Source organism: Heterocephalus glaber, unplaced genomic scaffold (assembly GCF_053883595.1).
Source record: "Heterocephalus glaber isolate CG9 unplaced genomic scaffold, H.glaber_assembly_v1.0 deba00001497, whole genome shotgun sequence".
NCBI lineage: Eukaryota > Metazoa > Chordata > Mammalia > Rodentia > Bathyergidae > Heterocephalus > Heterocephalus glaber.
The window spans coordinates 45,250,629-45,275,232 of record NW_028258320.1 but is presented as its reverse complement, the minus strand read 5'-3'; the positions used below and the strand labels follow the sequence as shown (position 1 = coordinate 45,275,232).

The 24,604-nt window shown below is 41.1% G+C and overlaps 2 protein-coding genes and 1 pseudogene across 7 annotated transcripts in view; 2 read left to right on the top strand and 1 right to left on the bottom strand.

Annotated features, from left to right (window-relative positions):
• Tctn3 (tectonic family member 3) overlaps window positions 1-23,801 on the top strand; it is a 41,784-nt gene extending 17,983 nt beyond the window's left edge. For all 3 annotated transcript variants that reach the window (XM_004838557.4, XM_004838558.4, XM_087185000.1), the window contains one exon: window positions 9,258-23,801. In XM_004838557.4, the coding sequence (XP_004838614.1) occupies window positions 9,258-9,494 (237 nt within the window). In that variant the 3' untranslated portion in view covers window positions 9,495-23,801. The remainder of the gene's footprint in view (window positions 1-9,257) is intronic.
• Window positions 12,425-14,124, bottom strand: LOC110347780 (synapse-associated protein 1 pseudogene; annotated as a pseudogene). The gene has a single exon (XR_015440377.1). The product of XR_015440377.1 is annotated as a synapse-associated protein 1 pseudogene (transcript).
• Window positions 23,632-24,604, top strand: part of Aldh18a1 (aldehyde dehydrogenase 18 family member A1) — a 48,594-nt gene continuing 47,621 nt past the window's right edge. For all 3 annotated transcript variants that reach the window (XR_015440375.1, XM_004838556.3, XM_004838555.3), the window contains exon 1: window positions 23,632-23,801. The gene's annotated coding sequence lies outside the window, so the exon portion shown is untranslated. The remainder of the gene's footprint in view (window positions 23,802-24,604) is intronic.

Below are 24,604 nucleotides of genomic sequence, written 5' to 3'. Positions count from 1 at the left end.
TGGAACACATTGAGAATCTGTTGAGAGCTACTGATTTACTAGAAAAATACACAACACTCCTTATATAGCTTCTAGGGGTTTACTGATTTTCAGAAGCCAGGTGAAGGACCTCTTCTTCAATCTTATAATTGAAGAGGCAGTATACTAAAAAAGATAAAACTAAACAAAATAATTTAAGAAAAATTCAACGTTAGATTTTAGAAATAATTGCTACAAGTGAATGGGCTAGGAAGTGTAAGAAAGAGTTCTGTTTCTATCAGTGTCTTAGAGAATGCCAACTGACCCCTCTTCCAAGAAGGGACAGCAGTGGTCCATCCAGTGAACTTGACCACCATGACTATTAGTAAAGTTTCTGTTACTAAAGTCTGTTTTTTTTGAAGCATCAGTAACTATTTTCCGTTATATCTTTATGAGTTATTAGACGATAAAAGCACTTTTCTGTTTCTTAATACCCTTTAAAGAAGAGACTCACCCAGTTTATTGGGTTTTTAAAAATTATTAACTTTTTTTAAAAGAACTTTTAAAAATTTGCTCAGTGTTCCGTGTTAAAACATGTAACCCGACACATGAACTTTAATCGCATTTCTTATGTAACATATTCATTGTCTGTGACTCATTGAAAACCTTGATACCTTCATTGACCTCTTTAAAACAAGTGAGGGAATTTAAAGTTTTTCATTGGCTTCTTCATCAAATATACTTTTGTCCATAAGAAAACAATTGGTAAACCAGGAGTGGTCACACGTGCTTGCAATCTCAGCAATTTGGGAAGCTTAAGGCAGCAGGATCACAAATTCAAGCCTAGCCTAGCGTGGGTAACTTGGCAATTTAGTGAGACCTTGTCTCAAAATTAAAAGTGCTGGGGGCTGGTGATTTAGCTCAGTGGTTCTGCTGCCTGCCTCACAAGCACAAGGTCCCAAGTTTGATCCCTGGTACCAAAAAAATTAAAAGTGCTGGGAATGTAGCTCAGTGTAAAGGTTCTGGGTTCAATCCCCTTTTAAAAAGAGAGAGGGCCAGGGATTTAGCTCAGTGGTTCCGCCGCCTGCTTCGCAAGTGCAGGAACCCAAGTTCGATCCCCCGTACTGAAAAAAAAAAAAAATCAAAAAAGTTGCACAAGAAAGTTCATAGCAGCATTATTTATAATAGCATATAAATGGAAACAACCAAAATATGAAGAGAATAACAAAGAATGAGTTACTGGCACACAAAAAACATGGATGAATCTCAAAAACATTTATCTGGAATGAAAGATAGAAACACACACAAATATCCCATCTATATGAAGTATACGAAAAAGCAGAATTAATCTTTAATGATAAAAGTCACTGGTTGCTTCTGGGAAAGGGACAGGGAATAGACTGGAAAGGGGTACAAGGGAACTCTGACAGAATGGACATATTCCAGTTCTTGTTTCAGATATTGATGAGATCACGTACAATTACCAGAACTCATTGAGCTAAACACTTAAGATATATTGATTATTAATTATAACTCAATGAATACATTAAGACCAAGCAAAAAGACATTTAAGAGAAATGAAAAGGGACATGCCACTGACAAGGGAAAAATCTTCAATATATGTACCTGACAATGTTCTTTTATGCAGCGTAAAGAACTCTTACAGCTCAATGAGTTACACACTTGCACCAAAGATATATTTGTTCTAGCTCATAGTCTGAATGTAGCTACAAAAAAACCTTAAATAAGAGCATACGCATGATTTTTTCATTAATAATAATTCGTGTTTGTAATGATTTGACATAGAAAGTTAACATATAGTGGTTTAAAAATTGTGATTATAAAGATGTAACACAATACATAGGATTTTCTTATCAAAGCTAAACAAAACCTAATCCAAACTGTGTATTGTTACAAAGTAAATCTTATTTGGGGACAAAAGATTTTGCTGCATTGTGAATTGATTTGAAGCACATATTCCACAAATCTCACAAAGTGATATAACAATTGTTGGTAATTTCTGAAGTAATGAAATAATATAGCTTAAAATAGACATAAATTAAAGCAGCCCTACACAATGGAACTGGTAAAAGAAATATGCAGACTTGGCTATGTGTCTTTTGTCTGTTCTGATAAAAGAAATGAGGCAATTAGACTGGGAGAGAGTTGTTTTTGCAGTGCTTACACTGAACAGTCAATTCTCTAATTTTGTCTATACATAATTTCAAATGGAAAGCTTTAAACTTCAGAATTCAAATATGACAAACTGAATTTAACTCTCAAAATCCTTGTTCTGCATGTGATACTAAAACTCAGATTCTAAAATGGGTCAATAACATTCAGTATTTCCAATGACCCTGTAAGTGCAATTCACTTCCTCTTAATTGGATGATATATACTGGGCTGGCATTTGTCCCAAACCTCCATACAGTTATGGTTCCAATTTATTTTTAATTGACACATAATAATTGTACTTTTTTATCAGTTCTTTGAACCCAGAACCTTCATGCTGAGCTACATCCCCAGCCCTTTTTTAAAATTCTGAGACATGATCTTGCTAAGTTACTAAAATGCCCAGGTTGGGCTCAGACTTGGGATCCTCCTGCCTAAGCCTCCCAGAGTGCTGAAATTACAGACAGGTGTCACCATGCCCAGCTTAATTGTATATAATTATGAGGTACAGAGTTGTATTTTAATACATGTATATAATGTATAATGGTCAAATCAAAATAATTATTTCTATCACCTCAAACATTTTTGTGTTGCAAACATTCAAAATTCTCTCTTCTAGCTATCCCAAAATACACAGTAGCCGGGCGTGGTGGCACACACCTGTGGTTACAGCACTCAGGAGACAGAGGCAAGAGAATCTCATGAGTTTGAGGCCAGCCCAGGCTACATAGTGAGTTTAAGGCCAGCCTGAACTATATAGCAAGACTCTGTCTCAAAAAATCAAAAACAGGGCCAGGGATTTAGCTCAGTGGTGCCGCTACCTGCCTTGCAAGCTCAAGGTCCTGAATTCCATCCCTGGTACCAAAAAAAAAAAAAAAAAAAAATCAAAAATACACAGTAAATCATCAACTATAGTCACTCTCCTGTGCTATAGAACACCAGATGTTATTTGTTCCATCACATTTTATTTTGATATCTGTTATCCATTCTGTCTCTATCCACCCCTTACCCTTCCCAGCCAAAATAGTTTTCTTTATAAACTTGGAATAAAACGAACCCATTTCATTTAAAATACGTATTAATAAATGTGCAAATTAATCGCAGCCTTCAAGGATCCTCCTTACAGTGTGGTGGAAAGTATAAAGGGTCAAATAGATCTGAATCTTAAATAGCTCTGACGCATACTTTTTAATCTTGTGACGATTTATCATGTGTTACTGTATATTAATTTCCTATCTCCAGAAATACTTTTTTCTTGTTATTGCTTGTCAAAAAAACCACAAAAGTTTTTTTTTATTTTTGTTGAGACAGGGACTTGCTAAGCAGTTCAAGCCAGCCTTGAACTCACTATGTAGCCCAGGCTGCCTTCATACCCATGGTGATCCTCCTGCCTCAGCTTCTTGAGTGCTGGGATTACGAGTGTGTGCCACCACACCCAGTTCCCAAAACTTTCTTGAGTGCCTCATCTTTATCAAGAACCATGCCTGGAGCTAGATCAGTGAACAAGATAGATATCATCCCTGGACATTGTGAGTTAATACTGTGGGAGGTCATGACACTGCTGTAGAGATTCAGTAGGAAATGCTGAGGCCTGCACCCAGCTGGGACTAGGAGGGCTGTGAGTAGATGGAACTCAGAAGATTTAGAGTGCCACAAGTGGGACTTAAATGCTTGGATATGGAGGTAGAGGGGGAAGGAGTCAGGGAAGATGGATAATGGGTGTTTTAAATTTGGATATTTCATGCATTTCTTTCATATCTTATATGTCATACCCTGTTGACTATCCTCTAATGTAATTTTGCTTTTGCACTAACCTATGCATTTTTCACCACCACTTCTACCATTTTTGGTGGATATGCCTGAGCTTTCTTTTTTTTTAGTTTTGCACTGCCTGCAAAGGACCTGGGAATATCCATCTTGATATGGACTTTACCAATGACTTAAGGATGCAGGAATATGAAAGCCCATTTCTCTTACAAGTCCAAAAAACAAAACTAAAAAAACAGAAAATATCTGAAAAATTAGTCTCATAACCTTCCTCACCATACTGCTTTCCAGAAATTACCCGTTTATCTTTTCTTAGCTGTTTATTCTGGTATTTACCTTGATTTCTAAGCGCCATATGTACTTAGCTTTTGAATCATCAATTTTGGGGATAATAAATTCATTTTCTATTTTCATGAGTTCAGCTTTGTTACTCTCTTCTATTCATCCCATCACTCTCCTAATGTAGTTACATCAAAATACTTTATTAAACCAATATACAGTCTTATTTTGATGACTGTGTAAACATTCATGATGAGACAAGTAGCTCAATTTTTGTGAAACCTTTTATTTTTCCTAATATTAATAATTAACTTACATTTCATTCTTAGTTTTCTTTGGTCTAGTGGCTAAGACTTCTCACATTCTCCAATAGCTGTGTAAATGCCTCTCAACTCAGTTTTCCAAACAGTTGAACTTCCCATACAATCTATCAGTTCCACTTTCTTTTATGTATTTTCTTCATGGAGACATCCATAACTTGCTGTAGTAGGCACTAGTTACTACCCAACACTTGTCATGGGACTTTACTATCATTTTGGGAATTCTTATTTCTTACTTGTATAAGATTCACTGTTTACTGGACACACTTTTGTTTTACTGTCTAATTTTGGTGGAGCTCACATTGTAATGACCTTTAGAAAAGGTATAAAGTATGTTTTTTTCTTTAGTTTATTTGTCTAAAAATAACTTTATTCAACCATCATCATAGCATTATTATCCTTAACTGATTATTTGCCTAAGTATAAATTCTAGATTGAAAATTGTTTTCACTCAAGATTTTGAAGACATTTTTCCCATGTATTCTCATTCTAATGCTACAGTTTAGAAATTATTTTAAAATCTGCTTTTTTGCATTGGGAAAATAAGGGAGGAGATCACAGGTTCAAGCCCAGCCTGGGCAAATTAATGAGACCCCATCTCAAAATAAAAAATAAAGAAGTTGGGGTTGTAGTTCACTGTGAAGGCACTGGATTCAATCCCCAGTATCAGGGCCCACCCCCCGCCCCGCGCAAAAAAATCTTCTTTTTATTCCTAGTAATCTTAAGTTTCCATAATATGCCTTGGGTAACCCTTTTCTTCATTCATTACTCTGAGTCACTTGTGGATTTTTTATTCTTGGAACTCAGTTCTGCAAGATTTAGTTATTGCATGTTTAATAATTTCCTCTTTACTCTTTTCTCTCTGTTCTTTTTTGGGGACTGTTATTAATCTGTTACAAGGAAACTATATTGATTTTGTCATTTTTTTTCTTATTGTCTATTTCTTTCCCATCCCCACCTCCACCAACCCCATACCAGGGATGGAACTCAGGACCCTGCACTTGCCAGGCAGGCATGGCGCCACTGAGCCAAATCCCCAGCCCAATTGTCTATTCTTTTTTAATCTTTTTATACTTTGTAGAAAATTTCCTCAACTTTATCATTTTAACCTTTTTATTGATTTTTTTCCCCTTGCTAGAGATTGAACTCCGGGCCCAAAACATGCTTGGCAAGCACTCTACCTCTGAGGTACACCACTAGCCTGAGTTCTTTCTTATTTTCTGTTTCTTTTTATAATATCTTTTTTAAAGATATCTTTGAAGATATTAACAACTTTGCATCTTTGTTGTTCATTATGTTTGCTTTGAGTTTGTTGATTCTGTTCATTTGGTAGGTTTCTCTTTAATGTGAGTACCTTTGCCCACATTTGTTAACTGCTGTCTATCCAAAATAATAAGATTCTGAGCTGTTTGAAAGCTCAGTGACCATATGAGATTTACTGTGACCTTCACTGTGGGGCAGTTAGGTGCAGTTGCTTTTGGGGTTGTGGAACTGCTGAGTGTTAGGATCTTTGTATCTTTGCTGTGATTGTTAATTTTTCTCCAGAGAAGGCTCTCCAGTCCAAGACCATCTGCCAGCATTTTAGAGCTAGATAAGCAAAGGGACTTCATCATACAGAGTAATCCCTGAATTTTTCATTCTGTATATCACTCTGTCTTCCTCTATTCCCAGTTCCCTAAGTCCAGAATTTATCTGGCTTACATTGTCCGGTTTTTTTGTTGAGGTGAAGGGATAGTTGCTGGACTCCACTGAGAGGATATCATTCAATACCATTTTGTGTTCCTCCCTCATCCCTACCTCCTTTTCATCTTTTATTGAGTCTTTCGGGTCCTACAGAGACATTCCACTTGTTTCTAGTCTCTGAAGGTTTCTAGGGTAGCCTTTGTTCCCTTTGTGAACCCTTGCCTCCATCTGCTTTCACATTTGTTACTGGAATTTTTGTCTGTTTCTTGTTGAAGAGGTTTCAAGGTGCATAGGAAGAAGATATGTTTTTACATTGCTGCCTTAAAATGAAATCTAGTAGTAGTTCTTGATGACTACATATCCCAGGTGAGTCTGGAAGAACAACCTTGCTCAAACAACCCGTTTCATGTGGTTTCCTAGCCACTGAAACACCACTGTAGACTTATAACTACATTTGACTATACATGGGCCTAAAGGTTGCTTCTTTGGGCTTGTGATTATCTTCGAGCCTTTCCCGAGTTGGTAGGATAAGAAGGCTTCATTAGCCTTCACTCCTCTTTTCCAGTTCAAAGGAGTCAGATATACAATTAATTATCTACTTTTTAATAGCTACTTAAGATTTTGAATGTTCTCTCCATAAAGAAATTATAAATGATTGATTGGTAGATATGCCAGTTACCCTGATCTGATGATTATTTTTTGTATACATGTATTAAAACATCACACTGTACCCTATTAAATATGTACAACTATTATGTGCCTTTTTTTTGTACCAGGGATCGAACTCAGGACCTTGCGCTTGCCAGGCAGATGTGGTACCACTGAGCTACCTCCCCAGCCCTATTATGTGCCAATTTTAAAATACATTTTTTGGTACTAGAGATTGAACCCACAGTGTTCACACTGAGCTGCATCCCTAGCCCTTTTTATTTATTTTGAGACAAGGTCTTGCTAAGTCATTGAACTGCCCAGGCAGGACTCAAGAGGCTTCTGCTCTAAGCTTCTCAATTAAAACTTTTTTGAAAATTTAAAAATGAATTAGACAGATAGAGATCAATATGTCAAGTCTGTTACTAATAAGCACTAGATAGGTGGATATGGCTTGGGTATTTGGCAGTGGGTTTCCTCATACAATAGTACTCTACTCTTCCATCATGAGGCCAGTACCCTAACTCCAACAACAGCTCCCTGGAGTCTCCTCCTCCTGAAGGCTCTGAAAAGAGTCCGAATAGCACATTAAGTTAATTCCTAGACAACACTGAACCCAAAACTGAAAATCCATTTCCTTTTCTAACTTTATCCCAAAGTATTTCTATCCTGGCCAGAACAGCTCACCAGGCATTCTTTAAATAACACTCTTAATATACTTCAGTAATACCAGATTTGCTTCAAAAATTGAATATATAGATCTTTCTACTATAAAATTCCTGGGGAAAAATTAAAAGTCCTAACAATAAATCCTTTTGTAAAATAAAGCCCACTAAAATTTAGTACTTGTAAAGCTCCTAATTTTCTTTGTCTAGTTAGTCTCAGTGAGTTATTTATGCTTAGCTGGAATCAGGGTTCCCTGTGCAACTTCAGTCTTGGCTAGCTATCCTTGAATGTACATGGCTCAGCATCTCAGAACATTTGTTCAATGCCAAATCACTTACAAGCTTCACTGTTTAAAAAGAAAAATCCAGGGCCAGGGATTTAGCGCAGTGGCTCTGCCACCTGCCTCACAAGCGCAAGGACCTGAGTTCAATCCCCAGTACCAAAAAAAAAGAAAAACCCAAAGAATTAATGTGACATGTAAGATTATTCCAGCACTGGCTATATACTGTCTTAAAAACAAAAAATAAGTAAATACAACCCCTGCAATGGTTGTTCTGGACAAAATTACATTCCTAGAGCTTAGTCTTTACTTTGTTCAAAGACCACAGCAGATCATATGTGCGTCAGAATGGTAGAAAATGAACAGAGAAATCTTCATTCCAGATTCCACAGGATAGTTATTTATTGTCAAATCACACTCAGAAGTTTGCTTGGTAAACATAGAATCAGGACAAAGGGAATTTTTATTTTTATTTATTTATTTATTTATTTGGAACCAGGGATTGAACTCAGGACCTTGTGCTTGCCAGGCAGGCGCTGGCGCCACTGAGCTAAACCTCCAGCCGAAGGGAATTTTTATTATTATTTTTCTGAACCAGGGATCGAACTCGGGTCCTTGCGCTTGCACAGCAGGTGGCAAAACCATTGAAATCCCTGGCCCCTAAGGGAATTTTTAGATAAATATGATTCCATTGTTTGACAGCAGCAGCAGCCATATTCAAAAGCCATGTCTATTAGATTAGATACTTGTGTTAGCTTAACAAGGTCCTTTCTCCTGGGAACATTTGTTTTATTTTATTTGAATTGGTGGGTGGATGGGAGAATCCTTTCTAACCCTGGAAGTCTGTGAATCTGGTTTTGTTTTGTTTTGCTTCTGTTAAGTCCACATTACTGAGTTCTTGCTTTTCCATAAAATTTCACTCTTTCTACAATGAAATTTCACCTTACTTTACTGCTTCCCTTAGTATATGAACTTACAGGCTTCTGAGACCCAATAGGGTGGAGCTACTAAGTACACAACAACAGCACTTTTGCCCCCCTGCCTCCCTGGTGTCAGACAACTCCACAACTGGGTGCAACCAAGTCAGTCTTTGGGTATGCACAGTGGTACCTTGGTTCATGAACTCAATTCTCCACAATTCTGGTTGCAAACCAAACTGAACTAGAACCAAATCAAATTTCCAGATAAGGTCAACATTGAACCTAACCACTGAATTTGATGTGGTTCTTGTCCAACTCGGTTTGCAACCAGAATCAAGTTTGTGAAGTACCACTAACTGTTCACAGTTCTCGCATCATGTACTATTGCTAAGAAATTCATTTTTCTTATTTCATAGAAAAAGAACTACATAGGACCAATACAAGGGGGTGTCCTTCCAAAAAGCAATGTGTTTCTGGTCTTTCTTCAAGAAAAATAATAGAGCCAAGTTGAAAGCCTACATGAATGGGTACCAAGCAATAACCTCACTGACTTTCTTCCCATAGGTTTCCCAAAAAGGAACAGAAGTATCTTTGACAACTCTTATAAACTTTGTGGACATTACACAGAAGCCAGAGCCTCCAAGAACCCAACCCAGAATCGACTGGAAATTGCCATTTGACTTCTTCTTTCCTTTCAAAGTGGCATTCAGCAAAGGGATAGACTCTCAAAAAGGCTCACCCTCTCCCCTGTTTATCCTGTGCCTCTTACTGCTTGGAGTTCTCAACCTAGAGACTAAGTGAAAAAAAAAGAATAATCAGATTTCAGTTTTCCCTATGGGAAGCTCGGAGACAGGCTACTTATCATGGCTATATAGATCAGTCTATACTTGCTCATGACCAAAGGAGAGCATTTAGGAAAATATAACCTAATTGAAGGAGTATTTGTACATGAAAGAAGGTATTGTAGGAAAGCAATAAAGTATGGGGATGGTGGCTCATGCCTGTAATCCCAGCACTCAAGAGGCTGAGGTAGGGGAATTGGAGTTCAAGGCTATCCAGGACTACATAGCAAGACCTTGTCCCAAATTTTAAAAAGGGAAGGAAGGTAGGAAGGAGAAAAAGGCAGTAAAAATATTTCATATATGATAGCTATCTGCTTAGGACTGTGCAGGCCACTAGGTACACATGAGGTTCTCTTCTCAACCTGGGGTGACAAATTGCTTTCCTCCTTCTGGCTATATTTTGCCTGACTATAAAGGTTTGCAAGAAAATCTACCTGCTTGCAAGCATAGTCGGGCCCAGGACAAAGAATATGCTCCAGCACTCACCCAGAGTAAACTCAGGAATGACTGTCAGGAATGAAGTTCAGAGAAGCTGACTGTTTAGGCCAGAAAACTGCTGCCTGTGTATTTTGTCTGGCTTCTTTGCCAAGGTGGGGCCACACTGTCCCGGCATGAGTTAGGAAAGTAATTTTTTCCATTTGGTTTGCAGAATGAATGTGGAATGCCACCTCTTCTTTCTGCTAGCAAATAACCTTACCATTCATTTCTGCTCTTCTTCCTTCTTTATTGTGGTGAGAAGAAAGAAAACATTGACAGCTTTGTAATTCTACATCCAAAGCATGGCAAAAGTTAACAGCCCTGTGATATGCCTCACAGTTTTTATGTGTTTGTTTTTCCATGTTTGTGAGGCTTAAAAAGAAAACAAACTGGGCGTGGTTGCACATATCTATAATCCCAGCACTCTGGGGGGCACTGTGGCAGGAGGATCACAAATTCAAGCCCAACCTGGGCAACTTAGTGACTTAGTGAGACTCTGTCTCAAAGTAAAAAAGGGGCTGGGGATATAGCTCAGTGTGAAGATCCTGGGTTCAGTCCCCAGTTCCACAAGAAAAAAAATAAAATTTTTTAAAAATTATAAATATATAGCATAAAAGCATTCAAGAAAAGGGACATGGAAGATACTTGGAAGACCCCAATTTTATGCTAGTGGTATCAGGAGTGGCTTCAGCAAGAAATTAGTGGGTTCAGTATGAAATCTATCTTTTTAAAGTACAAGGCAATGACACCTTACCAAGGGCATTGACTTCCTGGCCAACTGAGAGAGTCTATTCATGCAGAAAAAGCTACTTGAAAAGATAATTGCCTGTTACTGTTTTTGAGTAGAGAGGAATCGGTTGAGAATTATTAAAAAACTTGGACAGCACAGAGCATATAAAGATTCATTCTATCCTTGTAATTGAAGGCAAAATTTTGGTGGAAGGTATGTCATTAAATTTAATTAAACTGCAAGTTCCTTGTTTAAGGAAGTGAATATTTAAAAATAGGATATAATAGGACCAGGGATATAGCTCAGTGGCACCGCACCTGCCTCACAACCTCAAGTTGTGACTGAGTTCAATCCCCAGTACCTCAAAAAAAAAAAAAAAAGAACCCTAGTGAAACAAGGAAATATAAGTTACACCTCCTCCGTGACCTGACAGTTTTGTTGGGGAAGGCTGACGTGTAACACGGGAGACACATCTGTTCAGAAAAGCAGATGATTAGTGTGGCCTAGACTTGTGAGGGGCAGGCAAGCTTTGAGGAGGAGTTAAGAGTGGAGCTAACAAGGCAGCATGGTTAAGACTGGGAAAGTGGGAGGAAAGAGGTGATCCTAGGAGCCTAGAACAACCTGAGTGAAGACCCAGGGGTTCTCATGGGCCAGCAGGCTGGGGAACTAAAGTGACTGTAGTAGAAACACTGGACAAAACAGGGAGGATGGGAATTCATATGAGGACTTGAAAGCCAGACAATGAGGACTGACAGACCTTTTTATTCAAAGCATTTCAATACTCAAAATTGCCCTCTAATAAGACATTTATTTCTAATAAACCCTAATTTGTGAACAGAAAATGCTAATTATAAATACTGTCCTTGGCTGGCTTATCATTTTGGACCTTTTTTTTTTTTTTGATACTGGGGAATGAACTCAGGACCTTGCGCTTTCGAGGCAGGCAGTGAAACAACTGAGCTAAATCCCCGGCCCTGGCTTATTTTAATTCATTTCAAAGTCCCTGGACACTAAGGAGTTTCCCTGCAAGAGGCAAAGTCCTTGTGGGAGTTCTTACTAAACTTGAGGAAGTGCTGCTGTACAGGGGAGATTCTGCACAGGGAAGTTGGGGGCTGGAAAGGCGAAGGCACTGTCTGCACCAGCATGTGTTACACAGACGGTAGTTAATTGAGCAACTGCCTCCAGAGAGATTTGTGGTAGAACTGACTACTATGCTCTTAGAATATTTAGGTTCTCTAGGTTTGTTTTTTTTTTTAGAATGGTGGTTTAATTAAGACAAAGCCGTAACATTGATATGTAGTGACCATGAAAACAGGAACAGGGTACACAGGGTTCTGAAAGTCATTAATACAAATGGACAGAAGGCCCTGCTTGCTACAAAAACCATCACGTCACATTTGTAGTCAAGTTTAAAAAGAAAGAACGAGTGAAGCAATGAAAGACACAAGACCCTGGGGGAAAAGTTTGTACAATGTTTTTTTCCAGTACCAGGAATGGAACTCAGGACCTTGCGCTTGTCAGGCAGGTGCAGCACCACTGAACTACACCCCCGGCCCTTTACAAATATTTGCATAATAATCTTTTTTTCTGTGACTCCCACCCAGGGCCTCCTGCACACCAGGCAAGTGCTCTAGCTCAGGCGGCACCTGGCTTTGCAAAGAATTGCCCATGGTCAAGCTGTGTTCATTGTAGCATTCTGATCAACTTCATTTATTTACGTAGTTATTTTTTTGGTTTTTTGAGAGGGCTTCATTATGTAGTTCAGGCTGGCCTCAAACCCCTGGCGATCCTCTTGCCTCTCAGCCTCCTGAGCGCTGGGGTTACAGGTGTCTCCAGTCAACTTCATTATCTTACCTTTTGGCTTTCAGATGGAAGTTTAGGGGAAAAAAAACTAGCAAGAAAACAGTTCTGAAAGTGTTTCCTCTTAAATTCTTTGGTATAATTTGGTCATTTTGATAGTAATCTATTCAGTAAGAACAATAGAATTATTCAGTATCAACAACAATGCAGTGAGGAACACAAATGCTTACACAACTGTAAGAAATGATACTTCTGATCTTATGGAAAACAACTCTAAAAATTTCACATGTGTTTCTGTGGCAAAAATATCTATATATACCGCCTAAAAAAACAACTCTAATGTGATTTATATTAAGGAAATGCTACATAAAACATCCCTTTCATGATTATTAGAATAACTGTTCTACATACTTTTAAAGTAGAAGAGACAATTTTCAGCTTGAAAAAAAATTTTTGTGCCTTCTGATTCATTGAGTGTCAACATCAAGAATTTCATGTCAGTCTGCGGAATGGCAAGGGTTATTCGTTTATTGTGGGAGACAGCTAGTTTTCTTCCCGAAGCATTTTTTCTATTTCCTTATCCCAGTTCTCATCTCGCTTCTCGGACTCCGTGACCACCTCGTACTCCTGAAGCTCCTGTTGCAGTTCTTTCTCCCAATCGGCAGAATCCTCTTCTGCCACAGCTATCTTCTCTTCCTTTCTGTCGAGCACAAGTTGCTCCATTTCCTTCCTTAAGTCCTCCTGATTTAAGTTACAGGCATCGAAGGCATCACTGCCGAACTCAGAACCACCTGGGCTTGTGGAAATTTTCTCCTCGTCCTCTTGAGTTTTAAACTGAGATTTGATTCCGACAGGTAGCCTTTGGGGCCGTACTGCCTCTGTCAGCGGCGAGTTGGCGCCTGAGGGGCCGCTCTTCTCCTTGTTAAAGGAGGCCTGCTGTGCAGCCAGGGCCGTGAGCTTGGCCGACTGCTTGATGAGGGACAGTCGGTAGAAGTAATTCCTCCAGAACACCTCCTCCTTCACGAGTTTAGGAACCAAAGCAAAGTGCATCTTGCTCAGCAGCTCGTCCTGTCGCAGCATGACCAAGGCGACGGGGGACATCTGATCAAAGTCAAAGTGAAACTGCACGCCAGCCGGGGGGCGGGTCCTGAAGGAAATTCCTCTTGTCAGCTGATAGGGCCAGGATTTGCTGTTGAATGGTTTCCTCATCATGACTGTCAACCCATGGAGTCATGGCTGCTTCCGACTTCTTTGTATGTTGTTCCTCGACAAATTTTTTCTGCTCCTTCTGAAAGTCTCCTATAATTGTCTTATCAATGATGTCATCTATTTTTCTGTCTTCCACACATTTCTTTATTGTCTGTGCTGTTTCAGCGACTGATTCAGTTATCTTTTTTGTGGCGGCACTTGCAAAGTTAAACAGATAGTTGCCGAGGCCTCTGGCCTGGTGGAGGAGCTCCGGGTCCTCTAGCTACTGCTCCTCTGAGGGCTCCGCCTCTGTGTCGCTCAGGTGGAGTGGGCTCGCCATTTGTCTCTGTCCCAGCGGCTGCAAGCCAAACCAACTACTTAACCCTCGGAACATCCCATCCCCCGGGCTGCCGCCGCGGTCCAGCTCTCCGAAACCCCCACAAAGCTGCCTGAAGGGCCTGGACTCTGTGCACCTCCCCAGGCGATTTCCAGGTTTTGTTTTAATAGGAAAGAACTGTGTATGACAACTCATCGTAGATTATGGAGCAGCAGACATCCAATCCACTCACAGTGGACTATGAGTCCTTTTCAGAGTCTGGCCCCTCTACTTCTTTATTCAGATCCAGATTCCCATGCCCAAGTGCTATGAGACCATTCTTTCCTATTTTATTTTCAATAGGAAGAGCTAAATTAGACAGTTGCCAGGGTTCAAGGTGTAATAATTTACACAGAAATGTAACTAGATGGTAAAATATTTTAAGGAAGATCATCAGAGTATAAGATATTTATCTGTTCTGAAAGTACCACTCCAAACACTAATAGAGAACAGAGTGTATATTCCCTGAACTAATGATGTGGATGCCTCCTTACCAAGTGACCAGTCCCAGCATCAAGGAATCAGTGATGGACACACTAGATGTAGGCCTTGGTCTCTGAGGTATTTATCACATTTAGAAGCAGAGGGACTGTGATTTCTATAATAACAGTGGCCTTTTGGAGTAAAAATCATCAAATACTGTTCTGGCTGTAAAATCTAAGGCTCATGAAGGATCCCTCCCGTGTTCTGCTTGGCCTTTAACTGGCTTGTTGGTATATGTAACTTTTTTATGAAGTGAAAAAGCTACTCCTTGTGTGATGCAGTCTTCTTCAGTCAACAATATTTAGGATCTGGAATCTAATGACTCTTGTTCTTCATCATCCTTATCACTAAAGTTTTTAAGGCTCAGTTTGAGGGTGAGGTGCTCAGGCAGCTTGTGCCACTCAGCCAGCTGTTCTCATTGGCTCTGCCTCTGGTTTCTGTCAGTCATTTCGGGTGAGTAGAGTCTTGATTCTCAGATGGAGAAATAAGATGACATTTCTGCAATTTTTGTCTTAAGTGCATAAACTAGAGCCTCAAACTGAATTACAAAATTGAAATCCCTGGTTGTCTTTGGCTCTGGTACTTCATCCTTGCAAGCATTTTGATTTTTGACCTCATGTAGAGGGAACTCAGATAGGGAGGCTGGACTATTGAGAGGCTCAGGGTACTCAGACAAATCCTGGGAAGAGGAAAAAGCCAAAACCTTTTGTTTCTATGAGCTTTTCATCACTTCCTTCATTCTCTCCATCTCTTGCAGCTGCCTGGACACCATGGGGTCCTCCTCTCCCTCTTGTTTCTGATCATTTTGAATTCTGGCTCCATCCAGAGCATAGCTCACTTCAGGCTCATCTAATGGGAAGGCAGTGCTTCTAAGATGTTCTTGTAAATCAGGCATGTCGGTATGACTAGAAGGGAGGAAGAACTGTTCCCCTAACTAAATGTGAGAGGAATGCATCAGGTTTGTCCTCCTGTAGCTCATAGTGCAGACTGGAATCCAGTTGACTCTTGTTCTTCATATCCTCATCACTGTGGTTTTCTGGACTGAGCTTGAGGATGAAGTGTTTGGCCAGCTTGTACCACTCAGCTAGTTTTTGGTGGCTCTGCCCTTGTCAGGGTCATCTGGCTAAGAACATCCTTAAAATTCAGATGGAGGGAGAAGATGACATCTCTCCATTCTGGAATTTCTGCCCTGTCAAGTCTAGGTCCTGAATTTGAATTCCAAAACAGAAATCCCTGTTATTTTTTGCTTCATCCAAAGTAAGGGGAACCACACACTCCTCAGGTATGGGGAGCCTGGGCTGTTGGGAAACCCCAAAGGAGTCAGGCAAATCCTGAAAACTGGAAAAAGCATTAAACTTCTTATCCAATGAGTCCTGCAACACTTCAATCATTTTCTCTGTCTCTTGCAGCTCCCTGGAAACAATGGGCTCTTCCTCTTTGTCTTGTTTCTGACTGTCTTGACTTTTAGCTGCAGGAGACATTGTGGTCATCTAATAGTACAGTAGTGGTGCTGGGAGGCTGCTGGGTGTCAGGTTACAGTGACTAGAGGAAGTCTTACAGCCTTCATACTGTGAGTCCTGCAGGATGTCTTATTCTTCCTGCTGGTGCAGTCCCTCTGTGCTCAACCTGGGTACCAGTGACTGCTGTTCTTTTCCATTTTTGTCACCTTCCAGATTTTCTGGGTTGAGGTTACTGACAAAGTGCTCTGCCAGCCTGCACCCATCAGCCAGTCATTGTTGGAGGTGTTATGTGACCACAGGTGAGAAGGTCCTTGAGATGCTCCTTGAGGAGAAATAATACATCTCTCACTTCTAATAACTTGTGTTAGTTCACAAAGCTCTCATTCTTACTGTTTTATTCCTGCTCTCATTCCTCAGCTGCTCAGCCAGTGACAGCTTCTTGGCCAGCTCCCACTCCTCAGGCTGCAGCCTCTCTCAGCACGGAGTTGTTATTGTCTTTGAAATTTACACACATGTATTTCTGCAACTCATTAACCAACGAAAAAGGAGGAGCTTTAGGTGTAAGAAAACTTGCTTTGGGGTCTCAGAACTGCTGTTTGCTATCCTCTAGCTGAGAGTGCAATTTCTAGTTGATTTCTACAATATTCATTTCAGCCCTTGGATCAGATGAAGGGCTAAGGGATGCTGTCATGGTGACATAAATGCCAGAAGAGGTACATCCAGCAACTCTTCATTTCTCCAGCTAAGGGGAACATAAGAGCTACTGATGTGGTCCATTGCATCCTCAGACATTGGGCAGTGTAAATAGGAGGTGGTAATGTTCTGAGAGGTCACCAGTTATTACGCTGAGACAGGTGTTGCAGCCTGTCTGAAAACTCTGGGAATAATGGGATGATGGTTTCTTTGTCTCTGTATGCACAGTTCCCAACTCAAGATCAAGCACCAAGGAGGCTCTCAGCAGTGCCCACTCAATGAAAGAATTAAAGTGGTTGTAAATGTCCCATCATTGCAAGGATATTTCTGCCCATATGTCCTATCAGGGATGGGCTCCTTCTCCTTTTTGGGTTCTATTATCCACTCTACCATGACCTTGTCCATTCTGGGGAATTCTCACCCTCCACTCATGCCAACTCTCTCTCTCCCATCTGCTCCTTCAGTTCTGGTTTCTCAGGATGTGGGCTCAGCACAGGCTCCTTTTCTTTCAGATCAGTTTTTTTTTTTTTTAATTACAGAGGGAAAGGTGTAGCAACATCCTCTCTTCACAGTGGCTATTACAGCAGTGCTTTAGTAACTGAGGCCAAAATGGGCAGCAGCAATTTGAAGTCAAAATTCCACCGGCTATAAGCCAGCCCAGGAGCAATGGACCAAACTTAACTGCTCTATACTCGCCTTCCACAGGAATGTGAGGCTGGCTTGGCAAAGTTTAAAAGCAGACCTTGACTTGCTCCCACATCTTGGTGGCCAACTGCAGGACCCCGAGATCCTTGTAGTGGCAGAACTGTTCTCCACTGGGGGAAGCAAATGGCCCTCCAGAGACCCACAGCTGCCCCCCCGCCCCGAGACACCACTGCAGCCTCCTCTCCCCAAGAGCACTTGCATACCGTCTCTATTGGTAGCCCTTTTCTATACATTATGCCCCCTTATTCTTGCCCATGGTGCCAGATAAAGAGGCTGCACCCACATACCCCAGGGGTGCAGTTCAGAGGGTGGAAGCGGGTACATGAGGGGCAGGGTCCCATTCTGTTCCTTAAAAAATTATTGCTAAAAATAATTTATATACCTTAAAATTCATCCTTTTAAAGCATACAGTTCAGAGTTTTTAAGTATATTCAATTATACAACAGTCACCACTAATTTTAGAACATTTTAATCACCCCAAAAAGAAAACCCATACTCATTAACAGTCACTTCTTAGTTCCTTTCTCTCCTATACTTCCTGGCCATCACTAATATCCTTTGTCTATATTGAATTTTCTGTTCTGGACATCTCATCTAAATATAAGTATGTCTGACTTCTTTCACTTAGCATAATGTTTTCAAGTTTCATCCATGTTGTAGCATATATCAGTACTTTGCTCCTTTTATGGCTGAATAACACTCCATTATATAGATGTACCACATTATTTATCCATTTATCAGTTGGAGATTTGGGCTGTTTCTACTTTTTGGTAATTATGAATAATGCTGTTATGAACATTTATCTAAGATTTTGAGGGACATATTCTTTTTTGGAGGTATCTTTTTTAGGCATAGAATTGTTGGGACATATAGTAACTCTATGTTGAACTTACTGAAAAACTGCCAGACTACTTTCTAATGTGGCTGTAGTATTTTACAGTCCTACCAGCAGTGTATAAGGGTTTCAATTTCTCTGAATCTTGGCCAGTATTTGTTATCTTTTTAAATTTTAGCCATTCTAATGGGTATAATGTGATATCTCAGCTGGGGATGGTGGAACATAATCCCAGCACTTGGGAGTCTGAGGCAGGAGGATTTCCTTGAGTTCCAGGCCAGCCTGGACTGTGAAGTGAGTTCAAGGCCAGCCTGAACTACATAGCAAGAACCTGTCTCAAAAAACAAAACTAAAATAAAATAAAGTTATGTTTCATTATGATCACTGTGCCTTTTTAAACTGTAGCATAGAAATCTTATACCAGAAGTCAACAAATCTGCTCTTCCAAAGCAGAGCTACCCTCAGTGTACTTTTCCTCATACTTCTGCTAATTAACTCATAAGCCTACTCTCCAAATACAAGGCTGTTGAACATTCCTTAGATAAGATTTTATGGTCATCTTATCTCCAGTCACTCTCTTTGCAACAGACTTTCAAATTGATTATTTTAGTCATCTGAATGACTGGTACACATTAGGGCCTATACTTAGTTGTCTACATTTTTGAGACCATCTATAGAATAAGGCAGTCTTATTTCCCTCCCTTTATTCACACAGGTATGTTATCCTCCATTACTGTATTAAAATCTTTGTTGTCATCATGCTCTCAATTTAAGGAATAAGTTTTACTGTAAAGGGGTGTATAAATTTTGGATAAAGTAAAACTCATTCTAGCCAGCCCACTGCAGGTGTGGAGAAACAGGTACTCTGAAATACTTCTAGTGGGAATGTAAACAGAGCATCTTTAAGAGAATGGCAGGTAGCAATCTGATAATATATATCAAGAGCCTTAAAAATGTTCATAAACTTTGACCCAACAATTCTAGTTATTAGGCATTGTGCAAGGGGAAAATGTGTAACAAGGTGGAACTAGTTAAATAAATTATAGAACATCTGTAGATCAGAAGATTGTACAGTTAAAAATTATATGTGCCTGGGCCAGGGATTTAGCTCAGTGGTTTTGCCGCCTGCTGCACAAGCTCAAGGACCCGAGTTCAATCCCCGATACCAAAAAAAAAAAAAAAAAAATTATATGTGCCTTAGGAAGTAAACAAAACAAGACAAATATTGTCTGTGATCCTATTTATTTATTTTTATTTGAGATAGAGTCTCACTATGTAGTTTATAGTAGCCTTGAGGTCACTATGTATGCCAGGCTGGCCTCACTTGCGGTGATCCTCCTACCTCAGCCTCCTGAGTTCTGGGATTACAGGCATGTGCTGTTACACCTGGCAATATGATCCTATTTTTGTAAAATGGTATCTATGCATATCTGCTTAGGCAAACAAAAGCTAGAAGAGTGTACTCAAAAAGATTTTTATAACCATAAAATAAAACTATTTTGAAAAAATAGATATTTGCTCTCTTAAAAGAACCTCTGTTGTATGTAAGAATGCTCAGCATTTATGAATCCCTTCCCTTTTCTATCAATGCATTTGTTTAGCATTCTAGACCTGTCTAGCAATGACTGTCACAATATGTCTGCTACAGTTCTTTATAAAAATGCTGATCCTGGGCCCTGCCCCTACAGCTTCTAATTCCCTGTGGAAGAGGAGGCCTGGGAAGTGGGAGCTATAAAAACCTGTTGTTTGTTTGTTTTTGTTTTTAAAAAAAACTTTCTTGGTGCTTCTGATGTGCAGGCTGGTTTTAAAGCAAAAAAGTGATATGCTACATAGTGTGACTGAAATTGGTTCCATTAAGTGTTGTCCCATCACTGCCAACTCATGAATTCATCCACTCTTTATGGATACATTCCCATCACTCAGAGCTCTGCTAAAAGGGTGGGTCACATCCCATGTATGATCTTCCTGTCCTTGCCACAGCTAACTGCAAAGGCCCTGAGTTCAATCTCAGTACCACAAATCCACACATATACATAGGTACATACATACATAATACTTTTAAGAAAAAGTGAAACTTCAGAACATAAAGTTTCCCAAAGTTACAATTCCTTTTTCCCTTCCAGAAAACTTATTTTTTAAAAAAACAAACTCCTAAGTGTCTTAAGGATACAATAAACCTATAAATTAGACCTGTGCTTCCCCCCTCAATTCCAGGGATTAAACTCAGGACCTTGAGCTTGTCAGGCAGGTGCAGCACCACTAAGCTACTAGACCTGTGTTTTTTACCTGTAAATTGTGCCTGTGCTTTTCCTCCATTCTAACCTAGCTCACCAAACAGTGGTCTGACAGACAATAGAAATACACATCCTATATCACCCATCTTAAAGACATTCCTAAGACCACATAAAAACCTGCAGCCTCAGACCATAATGCAGCTCACTTTATGAGTGCTTTTTTTCTTTGAGACTGAAGTCAAGACCTAGACACTGAGCTCCATCCCGACTGTTTTGGGGGGACAGGTTCTTAGTAAGTGGCTTATGTTGCCCACACTGGGCTCAAACCTGCTTTAGCCTCCCAGAATGGTGAGATTATAGGTGAAGGACACCATACATGGCTCCTAATAAACCCTTCTAATGCCTCTCACTGACTCATTCTATAATTCTTTGTAATATAGCTGAAATCCCTATCTCCTCTTTGGGGGACCTCTCACTCCATCCAGTGAGAACCTCAACTAATATAGGGAACAATCTCTTCCTCCACAACTAGAGAATGCTTGTACATAAAGCAGCTGCTAGTCCATTTTGTGCATCTATAATAATACCAGAGACTGAATACACAAGACAGAAATTGATTTCTCACAGTTCTAAATGCTGGGAATTCCAAGATCAAGGACCTGGCATCTTACTTGGTTCTCACGTGGCAGAATGCAGAATAAACCAGAGTGTCCTAGCATGGTTGAAGGGCAGAAGAGGGTGACCCCACTACAGCAAACCTTTTTTTATAATTCCCTTAATCCATTTATAAGTTCAGATCCTTCCTGACCTACAACTTCCCACTAAGCCCCACCTCCTTGTGCTGCTGCATTTGTGACAGAACAAATATGGGTACAAAGACAAAAATCATAATTTAAAAATTGTACTGTTAAGAAAAACTGCAGCTTTAAGACAAAGTTATTCAAAGTTATAGTCCCTTTTTCTCTTCCAAGAAACTCACTCCAAAAAAAATTCCTAAGCCTGTATTTGGCCCATGATTTTCACCTACAAATTGAGCCTGTATTTTTCCTCCCACACACTTCCATCCTCAAGGAAGCAGCACTAGTAAGTGGCCAACATGTCTCTGGACTTCAAACACATGCAAATAGTTTGCATTTTAACCTACCTCAAATGGGCAACCTGACAGACACTAAGAATACACACATCCTAGATGTCACTCCCAAGACTACATTAAAAACCTCAGCCCCAGATCTTATGCATCTTACCCTATAAGCACGTGCACTCCCCTCTCGCTATGTATAGTCTTCTTTCTGCTTAATAAACCCTTCTATACCTCTCACTGATGACCTGAAATTCTCTTCTGTGATGGCTGAGGACGTCAAACCTACAAACTATCCTGTAAGGATAATTTGCAGTCCCAATCTGCTCTTTCTGGAAACTCTGTCTGGAGACACCCTGAGGATCAAGTTTCCAACACATGAAATTTGAGGGAAGGAATTGAGACTAGTCACCAATGTTTAACTGTACTTTTAAAAAAGGAATCTGCAGAAAATGAATGCGCTCAGCAGTGTTATCAGGACTTCAAAAGCACAAGACACCTGTTTCCTTGTCTCCAACCTTCAATTATCATTGGAAAGTTTCGAGGAGTGGCCCCAAAGAAGAGATAGGGACCTCAATTTGGCCTGTTAAGTAAGTTTTTGACTCTCCTCACAGATAAGAAATTTCGGAACTCATTAGTGAGCGGCGTAGGTTTATTAGGCTGACAGAGGTACACTCTCAAAAGAGGAGTGAGGGCCTGCAAGAGCAAGAGGTGCTTGGTTTTCCGGAGTTGGGGAACATGTCTTCTCAGAGATGTCCTCTAAGATGGGTAATCTAAGATGTTTTGCCTAAAAACATTCTTTGAACCTTCTGAATCTGGTTTTTTCCCCCTCTTCTTTGTGATACTGGGACTCAAACCCAAACTTAAGGAGGCCCTACCACCAAGCGACATTCCCAGCTCCTTATCTATAATGAACCCAGAGCCTTCTCACTGAGCTACATTCCTATCCCTTTCTCATTTTGAAACAGGGTCTCTGCTAAGTCACTTAAGTTGTCAAGACTGGGCTTGAACTTGAGATCCTCCTGCCTCAGCTTCCCATCATAGCCCACTCCCTTTTCTTTTTCATTTTGAGACAGGGTCTCTTCTGTTTCTTCATCTGAAGGCCAGCTTGCGGCCCTTTACCTTATCAACTAAGCTAATTTATGGGCTAATAGCCTTAAAGGATTTGGGTATGATGGGACTGGAAGAAAAAAATCAGCCTATGGAGTAAAGCTGTGAAGTACAGACATGGATAACCTTGTGTAACATCTGTCCTGAAGATGCACTTTTCTTAAAAGTACAATTTTAAAATTATAGTTTTCCGTGTCTCCTTTCTAGCTATATTTTTTTCTCTCCTACCTCACAATCAAGTACTGCTCCCATCCCAAACTATGTGCCTATGCAAAACGTGCCTTCTGAGAAAAACACAAGCAGCGAAGGGAAAAAATCTGTACTATCGTTTTAAGGATCGATCTGTATTTGCCTTTGGAATAATTCCAGTCAGCGATTAAATATACTATTTCAAAATGAAATATTCTAACAATTGCCTTCGCTGAAACAACTGGGGTGAGACTACTGGGTAGAACTTTCAGATGGCTTGGTGGCAAATCATTTGATGGTAGTGCCCAGATTTTCCCCTCTATTTTTTATTTATTTATTTATTTAGTACCAGGGATCGAACTCAGGTCCTTGAGCTTGCGAGGCAGGCGACGGAACCACTGAGCTAAATCCCTGGCCCCCCTTTAGACAGCCAAAGTATGCAGGGCGGGGAGAGGGGAGGCTCTGTAAATTGATGCCACCTATTTCCGAGATGAGCCTAGCATATAATGGTCGACATTGACAAACACACATGAAGTCCACCAGCAGCTCTATCTCTAGAAAGTCTAGCCAGGCGGCGCGGGGGCTCGCGGGGACTGAACGTGGGTGACCGACCAGTCGCGCCCCGCCCCGCCTACCCGGTGTTGGGAGCTGGGGCGAGAACCGCCACGTGGAGCTCGGGCGGGATTCTCGGAAAGCGCCTACGCCAGCATCGCGGCGCAGTCCGCTGCCTACTGGTCGCCCCACGTCAACAGCGTAGGCCCCGGCAGCCTGGGTTTACGCCAACGCCGCCGAGGTGACGTCTTCGTGGGGGACGTAGACGGAAGAAAAAGGAGGCCGAGCTGGCTGCAGCATCAACCCGGCGGGGAGTGCGAGCCGAAAGTGTGGTTGGCTGAGCGCGGGCGAGGCAGGTACGCGGTCAGGCGTGTGAGTACGCGCCTGGGCGGGGTGGGAGGGGGATGTGCGTCGCCGGCTCGGGCACCCAGGGGCTGCGGGCGCGCGTCCTGAGCAGGTGCTGGCACCCGGGTCGTGGCCCGCGGATGGGTGTGGGCCCGGGCCTAGAGATGTGGGGTGCAGAGGGCGGCCCAGGGCTCGCTGCAGGGCTCCGGCGTGGTGCCATATGCCAGGGCACAGACTACCAGGCTCTAAGGATTCCTTCAGGTCCACGACCACCCTTGCCGACGAAGACCGGAAGGGTGGAGGCTTGAAGACTACAAGCTTTCTGTGCCTAGTTCAGAACCAGCCTGCAGTACACCTGAGGTGATGGCGGTGGTGGTACCAGTACCCGGGTTTGTAAGGAGCCAGGCCACATAAGGACTCTCAGGAGCCTGTCTCTGCAGTTCCCCCGGTCCACTGGGCACCTGTGAACCTCTCCGCAGCCAGGGAGTTCGCTCACCACCGCCTATTGCTGTGTGCTATAAGGTGTTATGATTCTTCCTGGCACGAGGTGGCCTAGGTTCCCCATTCCCCCAGCAAACCTCCCCCTCCCCCAACGTTGTCCCTTGCCCTGTGAAGTGGTGAGGTTTATCATCCAGCCTTTGTCTTTTGTGTTTCAGTGGTGAGCTATGTACTGAACGTGTTTCTGGGTGATGTTTGTTGGGACTGAAGTTCAGTTCTGTATCTAAATCAGTGATAAGGGCTTTCTGTTCAGAACGTGTAAAGAGATACTTGATAAAAGGCGGGGGTCAAAAACTTTTTCCACCTGATGACATTA